This window comes from Anser anser (assembly GCF_964211835.1).
Source record: "Anser anser genome assembly, chromosome: 2".
Lineage (NCBI taxonomy): Eukaryota > Metazoa > Chordata > Aves > Anseriformes > Anatidae > Anser > Anser anser.
This window is the reverse complement of record NC_139721.1, coordinates 33,797,434-33,805,881: the sequence shown is the minus strand read 5'-3', so window position 1 is coordinate 33,805,881 and position 8,448 is coordinate 33,797,434. Positions and strand designations below refer to the sequence as shown.

At 40.5% G+C, this 8,448-nt stretch overlaps 1 protein-coding gene across 1 annotated transcript; it reads right to left on the bottom strand.

Moving 5' to 3' along the window:
- Nucleotides 1-510: 510 nt before the first annotated feature.
- Nucleotides 511-7,457, bottom strand: RPL7 (ribosomal protein L7). Its single transcript, XM_083825753.1, has 7 exons — nt 7,317-7,457; nt 6,600-6,702; nt 5,847-6,013; nt 5,077-5,214; nt 4,624-4,733; nt 3,367-3,577; nt 511-573 (listed from the first exon to the last, which is right to left on the bottom strand). The coding sequence occupies exons 1-6, from the start codon at nt 7,328-7,330 to the stop codon at nt 3,369-3,371; spliced, it is 741 nt and encodes a 246-aa protein (XP_083681879.1). The 5' UTR covers nt 7,331-7,457; the 3' UTR covers nt 511-573; nt 3,367-3,368.
- Nucleotides 7,458-8,448: the final 991 nt, after the last annotated feature.

Sequence of the window (8,448 nt, the reverse complement as noted above, 5' to 3'; positions counted from 1 at the left end):
TGACACTCAGTTGTTTTACCAGTGTCCTTACAGTAACAAATGAAAGCACTCAATGATTTTCAATGAAGCCACTACCTTCAAAAGAAAAACTAGCCTTTGACTTTTGGTTAAAAGAAATCTGAAATTGTTCAGAGCTTGCAGTAATTACTATGATGTTAAAATCAGAATCTTAACATCTTAAGAACTGATTTAACCTTGACTCTTCTTTACACAGACAAATCTCACAGATTTCTAGTGCGCTAGAAGTACGAATCCTGTCCCCCACAGCATACAGCTCAAATAGCTGAGTTCATAATTCACTCTGCTTTTAAAATAATTACTTGTTGCCATTCAAAAATAAATCCCTTGCCTGCCTGGGATCTTCACCCTCCAAATGAAACTGAAACAGTATTACCCGTATAACATGAATTCAAAGGCATTTAGAGTTTCAAAGAGGTTACCCCAAAGTAAACTTAGCAACTAAAGCCACTGTGAGAAAGGATCACAAAAAGAACTACTGAGATGAGACTGTTTTGTGCAAGGTGATTTTATTAACAGACCAGATTTTGAAAGACCGCAGCTGGGCATCTGAATCTGAAAGGAAAAAAAATATATACATCATTAGACACATGAATATCTGAAACTACTTTGGCCACCCAAAGAGTTCATACACTTCTACAGTTTATAAATGTGGGCTGAAAATATTGACTATTTCACCGTATTTAAAACTTCACTAGTCTTGCACACGGTAACTTCTATACTGACTTTCTTTACTCAAAACACAGATCTCCAGTGCCAGAACTAACAGAATAAAACACTTCTACTGATAATTGTTGGTACCTATTTTCTTATTTGTATAAAAGCTTAGCAGGAAGGAACTCTGTATCTAAAGACACCTGAGGCACTACACATATTGTAACTTCTGCAGTAACCCTATTTTCAGCAAGTTTCACGGACTGTTTATATACAAGAACTAAAACAAAAAAGCAAACTTGTCTCTAATTCCTTTTAAAGTTTTCTTGAGGGCTAATGAAATTCAGTATCTTGCCAATTATGAGTTGTCCAAAAAATAAATAGAAATCAAGCACTATGCCCTAATTTTTTCCCAAGCTAGACGAAGGAATCAGTTTATTTGAAATTACTGCTAACAAAAAGACAAATAGCAGGAAGCCATTTGCATATTAAGAAAAATACCTCTCCTTCAGATACATGGCCCTTCAGAAAGACAGTGCTAAGAATATTGTTGTTATCTCTTCTGAGCCTACTGCTCTAGTTTTCATAACCTCAGCAGAAGCTATAACATTACTCTCTGCATAGAGGTTATGTTTTAAGCACACTCAATTCTGAACAGCAGGAAAACAACAAGACTGGAAGTGCAGGAGACAAGAACAATCAGTATCCTAGCTTTACACCAGAAGTATGTTTGTTTGCAGTCCAAGTTGAACAAGTGCTCATAAGCCAGAAACAAGAAACTGCAAGCTCACTTCATAAAAATTGACAGATGTAGTTAGGCTCTGCTATCTGCTACTTACATGGGGTTCTGAGCTAGAAGTGCAATGAAAAATACAAACAGCCATGAGCATTCCGAACTTTTCTGCCAATATACTACTTGTCACAGGAGTTTATAGCCACTATAGTAGTAAACTAGAAACTGACCTCCTACAGCAAGGCTCACAAAAACTCAAGACCACTAGAAAACTTCAGATTCTTATCAATGAAGATGGAGAGAAAAGGATCGATGCTGTCAGAAAAGTTGCCAGGTTTCAATTAAATACAGTAGCTTTCATCTTGTGCTCAAGAACCACATAGGAACATGGAGTGAAAGTAGCTGTGCTCAATCTTTCTTATCAAGACTCTTGAATTAACTTAAGGGAAGCATCTGCCAGTACTGAACGTGTAGCAGTTTGTGCCACCAGCAGCAAAATTTCTACAGAAAGCTAGCACGAGTAACGTAACAGCACCCTGGGCAAACATTCAGGCAACTTTGCTTCTCAGAATTAACCACTTCTTCCCACAGTGGAGTTAAATAGCTTTATGGGAACACTGCTGCCAGTAAGCAACTATTTTCCTCAAGCACCAAGTTCCCAGGTGCCATGCAACCAGTGCTCTAAAACTCCACTGCTTCACCCACAGAGACAGAAAGGAATAGGCAAGAAGCTCAGGGGAGTGAGAACAGGGCCTGCACGTGTATCTGCTGCAATGAAACAGCTCAGTCAGCCAAATGGAAGGTTATTTCATAGGTGGTCTTCAGCTCCTTGGGCAGGGAGCAGACATGACTGAGCTCAACAAAACCACTAAGAAAAGGCTTAAGGAGAAAAAGCAGAGGCTTCCTTCCCTACAGAAAAGTAAGTTTCTGAGAACACTCATCCAAACAGCTTCCATTCATATTTTAAGCTCTAAAGTCTCATCACTACCTGCTGTTTCATTAACCGAACCCTCTGGAAGTTACTAATTTTTAAGTAAACTGAACACGTCTGATTTCTGCAGAAAAGCTTCTTCTTTGGAGGAGTTAGTTTGAGAAGAATTGCTTTAGCCCACTTTTTTTTTCCCCAAGCATCCTAAAACAAAGCTTTCTTAAAGTCCAGCGTATTTGTCATAACAAAAAGACATTTCTCCTTGATGGAGAATTGATATGGACAACACTGAAGCTAGTTTAGTGTGTGAGAATATCAGAAAAAACAATGTGAAGTCTGAGAACCGAGGTTAAAAAAAGTTTTAGTTTTGTCACTGCATGGCACAGAATTCTCAAAACAGGAACAGCAGCGACAAGAGAAGACATGACATTGTTTGAAGCAGATACTAACTTCAGGACTCAGCTGTCACTCTCAAAATGCTTTAGGTCAGGTGTCCACTTTCCCATTTCTCAAGGATAGTTTAGTCAAATGGGCAAGTTTGTCTTTCAAAATGACAGTATTACTTAACATAAAAGCTTTAACTAAAACCTTTTGAATGAAGATTGAACAAGCTGAAACTTCAGACCATTAAAATGCCTTAAGTTTTTACTTTGTCCCAAGCCTATTTTTTTCAGAAATCAGACAATCTGGAAAAATATTGTCGTTACAAAGGCAAAGACTTCAATTATATGAAGAATTCATAAGTGACTGAAAATTGTAGCCAAAAGTCTCAAGGCTTATCATCATAAAACCCAAATAATGTTTTGAAACAAGTTATTGGTAAATGGAAAGTAAACTAAGAGGAATGCTTACAGGTCATGAAAGCATCAACTATAAACAAGATTTAACTCCTTCACAAGTATTTAGGCTACTGTAGGTACCACTCAAGCATGAGTGAATATATACTAAACGTGAATTATCAACCACTAACAGCTTCGGCTTATATACCAGAGATAGAAGACAGAATGCTATTAACTAGGAAGTAAAATCTTACCTTTAGTTCATTCTCCTTATGAGTCTGTTTATCTGATCTTCTCTGTTACCAGCATCTCCACCCTCCACAAAGTGGATCGTTTTCTTCTTCATTCCACCCCGAGGAGAGGATAACTTGAAGGGCCAAAGGAAGTTGTTCACAACTTTGAAGTTCTTGCCAACAGTGTAAATCTCATGGATCACATCTTCCATGCAGATGATGCCAAGTTTTCCTAAAATTCAGGAAAGTTGTTTTCAGAAGAGCTACGCAGTCGCTATCAATAACAAGCTAACAATGTTACACCTATTTAGCTTCATAAACTTCAGCAAGTCAGAAAGCATCCACTTTAATCGAGACATCCCATGACCAACTTTTCCAATTAAAACTCATCAGCTGCAGCTAACTCAACACTATTTTATAGTTTGTACCTGAGGCAGCAAGAAGAACAAGCAAATAACCGTCTAGTGGACCTCAGGAAAATAGAACTTTTCTTCAAAGAACACAACAGGATTAGGATACTTAAACACTAACTACACGTAGCTCAGGGAAATTCACACTCAACTATTCATGCTGCTCAGTAATGTAGTACCACGTTTTCTTAATGCCTTTCCAGATTCTTCATTGACATGTTACAAGTGAACTGTTTGTAAAATACAATACTGTAAAGGTACATCCTTATAGCATACTACTTGTACCTCTATGATCTGAAAAAAAGCCAAACATGACAGTCTGATTTGAGATCTAAACAAGAAAGATCCGTGTTTGCTTCTATTCCAGGCATGACTGGACAAGGAGGAGCCTCCTAGATCAGTCTGTTTCCTAACAAATGACCGCTGTGTTTTGCTTTTATAAAGTACATTAATGGCTTTTACTAGCTAGATCTTCTCACAGCAAGTTAAAAAAGGCTGTTTAGGAAGTATGAAGGTCTATAATACAAGCAAAGTCCAATATTAAATTTGAAACTTCACAGCCACAGGTGATAGGCTTCTTTCCTGCTGCAGCACCTTCTCCTCACTGAAACAACTACTGTCCTATTAAAGGTCGAGTTTACAATAAGCATTTGTAAATGTAAAATCCTAAAATTTGATTCTTGACATTTGAGTTTTAATAATTTTTAAATGAAAGTTACTTCCAGTGTGCTTTGTATTAAGACAGAAATAGATTTAATTAACTAATCACTACTATTCTCCAGAGATAGGTAAGGACGGTTGTACAGCTTAGCACTACTCATACAAATGCAACAAGTTGGGTTTGGTTTTTAAGCGAAGTTCTACTTACCAAGGCATTTCCGAATCAGGGAATTATCAGTCAGAGCAATGCGCTTCTTGTTGATCTTGCCATAACCACGCTTGTAGATCAGCTCATGCACAGACTTCAGGTTTGGATAACTGAAACAACAGTCAAGTAAAAATTAGAATCCTTAAACTTCACAACCTGCACTCCAAGTGAAATTTTGGTAACAAATAATTTAAGATCATTTCAGCATGTCCCAAACACAAATACAAAAGCAACACAGAAGCAAACTTCACTCATACTGAGCTCCCAGAAGCCTACTGTGAGAATGTAACCATACATAGCAAGCACTGCCTTAACCATGTTTGTGTGTTCTTGTACTTTCCCTGCTTTGAACCAAGAACACTTTGAACACAGGAAAACCTGTACATCTGGTGTAGCAAAATGCAAAAGACAACATTTGTATCCCAACTTGATAAAACTGACAGTTTCACTCACCCCCATGCAATATAGGGTTCAACAATCCGCAACATGTTGATAGAAGCTTTGTTGAGCTTGACGAATGTGCCATTAAAAATCTGACGCAGGCGAAGAAGCTGCAACACCTTACGGACCTTGGGGCTGACGCCATTGATGCTAGAGAACACAGAAAGAGACTCAATTATCTGCACCCCAGAAAAGAGAAGTATCACCAAAGCAGTAACAGGTAAAAAAGAAAACAACCAGTATTATTGTCCCATCTGAAAGGTATTGCTTTTTCACCAATTCTGCAGAGCAAGATTATGTTATTTATTATCTCAATGTATTTCAGTATTAAGGCAGATCTAACACCATGAAACACACTGAATCAAAAAATACACATCTTAAAGCTAAATATCCTTATGATCTCCTGCATATAACTTAGTTTTCTCTAACACTTTCACCAAAACAAAGTTAAATAAGCGCTTCTGACAACATTCAGTACAGAATAGCTGCATATAATTTCATTAAAGTTAAATGAAACAGAACAGTCTGCATATTTCTGCAATCTTGTCTTAAAAAAAATCCAGATTCCTAAAGGCAGCAGACATGCCCAGAATTAATGATTTTACACTTAAGCCTACAGTGCATCCAAAATATTACTACCAGTAACTTTCCAAGCAACCAGATGAAGACTTGGATTTAGTTACAAAAATTTAAGCCCTCAAAACATACAAGTGACAAAAAAAGGCTTTTTCAGTGCTTTTGAAAATAAAAACGCATTCTTTTACATCTGTATTAATTCTTACCCTCTTATCCTGATCACAAAGGCAAGCTTGGGTTCAGCTGGAACGTAGTAATTGCCGGCTTTTCGGGCCATCCTGGCCATGCGGATCTCCTGCCTATACATGTGCCTGTACTCCTTGTGGTAAGCTTTGGCTCTTTCATAGATGATTTTTCTTTGTGCCTTACGAAACTGCAATTAATCAAGCATTAATTAAGATTATATAATGCCTTTTAATACATGAAAAACAGATTCAGATAACACAGCCTGTTCTCAAACTCCCCACAGTTACCACATATTACAGCAACATGGATTTTAAAATGACCATCAGTTCTGTCATATCTTAATAGTGCTAGTGCTTTACTTCGAACAATACTTACAAATATTATCACACATCATACTTATCTTTACAAAAATCCTTTTAAGTTCAAGGAGCATTTGGACAATGCTCTGAAACAGACTTTGATTTTTGGGTGGTCCTGTGCAGAGCCAGGGGTTGAACTCAATGATCCTGTGGGTCCCTTCCAACTCTGCACATCCTATGGTTCCAACTGTTGACTAACCTTAGTCTTATGGAGAATCTCACACTTTATTTACCTTTGCTTTGCCCAGATCTGGTTTATTATACACTACCTTGACTTTTTTTTGGTATTGCAGACCTATATATTATAGTACTAAAACTAAACACTATGAAGTTATTCATTCTTTTAATATAATCAGCGTAGCATTCTGCTGACCTGACGAGAGCAACTCAAGCAAGCAATCATGACATATTCACCTTTTTTTGAGCTAACAGCCTCTTCAGACGTTTGGCTTTTGCAGCTGCATAAGCCTGCCGCCTCTTCAGGAGGCTTTCCGGTACAGAAGGCAGCTTCTTTGCTCTAAACAACAAGGAAAAACACTTTTAAAAACCAAGTTCCTCCAAACCAGCAAGAAGCAGCACGTTACAAACACCGATGCAAAGGGGCAGGAGGGACATGCCGGCCCCACTACCTCTAAGCAGTTTGCATTTAACTTGGTCCAGTTATTATCAAGCTGCAATACAGCCTAAAAGGACCACTTTTTGCATTAAAACAAAGAAGCCTGACATTTCCACGTGCTCTCCAAACGCCGATTACGGCTAATTAACATTTCAACAAGTGCTTTAAGAGGAAAAAAGCAAAAAGTACGACTGTAATTAAGAGTTATATCTCGTGGCTTTGTAACTTACTGGAATTTAAACCTATTAAACGCTTAGAAAGCCACAAGACCGTCGTTTATAACGCAATAACGACACCCTCCCTCCCCACCTCACCACGGGCCGCCGGGACAGCCACCGCCGCCTACAGAAGGGAGGGGGCTGGCTGCGGCCGCATCCCCGCCACTCCCCATCCTCCCGCTCCTCCCGCGGGGGGCCGACAGAGGCCCCGCGGCCGGGCAGCGTCCCCCCATCAGCCCGAAGGGCGCCGCGGCCGCGGATGGCGGCGGATGGCAGCGAGGCGCCGCGGGTACTCACTCCTTGTCCGCCATCTTCAGCGCCGGAAGAGAGAGGGCGGGCGCATGCGCAGGGCCGCCTTAAGCCGCCCGCCTGCGCGGCAGGGCTTTAGGCGCTGGAAGGACCCCGGCTTTGGGGTGGCCGCGGCGCTGCCTGATCGCGGCGCGGAGGGCGGGGTGGCTGTGGAGTGCCTGAGTGGCCCGGCGGGGCACGTCGCTTTTTTTTTTTTTTTTTTAATTTAGAAAGTTGCTTAGTGCTTCTTCCTGTATTGCCTGGGCCTTGATACTGCGAATGCCTACGTACGTTGTTAAAATCGTCCTTGGAGAAACTAGTCCTGACATTATGTATGCAGGAGAAGGAGAGAAAGCGGCAGAACTTGGAGTAGCAAAGGATTATGCGGTGTGGAAAAAGAGCAGGCAGCCGGGCTGAGGGCGTTCGGCATTTGTTGGGGTTATTTGCTGCCTGCACACAGAGGTGCTATGCTAGGTAGCAGCTGCATCAATGGTGTTTTTGTTTGTTTTTGTTTGTCTTTTTTTGTAAAATAGCATTGTTTTATTCTAATACAGCAGCTTATGTCACTTGATCTCATTAAAACTGCAATGAATGGGGCAATTAAAACCTATCAGCTCACAAATACGTAACAAAAGACTTAAAATATCTCGAGTAGAAGGAATTATAGTTTCATAGAATGGCTTGGGTTAGAAGGGACGTTAAAGACCACCCAGTTCCAGCCCACCTGCCACGGGCAGGGACACCTCCCACCAGACCAGGTTGCCCAAAGCCCCACCCAGCCTGGCCTTGAGCACCTCCAGGGATGGGGCATCCACAGCTTCTCTGGGCAGCCTGTGCAAGTGCCTCACCACCCTCTGAGTGAAAAACGTCCTCCTAACACATAATCTAAATCTCCCCTCTTTTAGTTTACAGCCATTCCCCCTTGTCCTGTGGTAATCTGAGCAGAGTTGCCCTTTGTCATTTTTGTAAGTCTCCTTTAAGTACTGAAAAGATTTTGCACTTTTTTTTTTCTTTCTGAAGAGATTTCACTTTCTTCAGCGGGAAGAAAAACTGATCAAAACACGGGCACCCAGGATCTCTTTAGAAACCAAATTCACGCCATCACACCTCCAGCCTTCCCATTTCCCCGTCAGCTCCCCAG

Excerpts from the sequence above, each read along its gene's own strand:
- RPL7 (XM_083825753.1), bottom strand. Across the intron at positions 5,215-5,846 it reads TTTGTGATCAGGATAAGAGG|CATCAATGGCGTCAGCCCCA; the intron begins GTAAGAATTAAT and ends TGTGTTCTCTAG. Across the intron at positions 4,734-5,076 it reads GAACCCTATATTGCATGGGG|TTATCCAAACCTGAAGTCTG; the intron begins GTGAGTGAAACT and ends CTGTTGTTTCAG.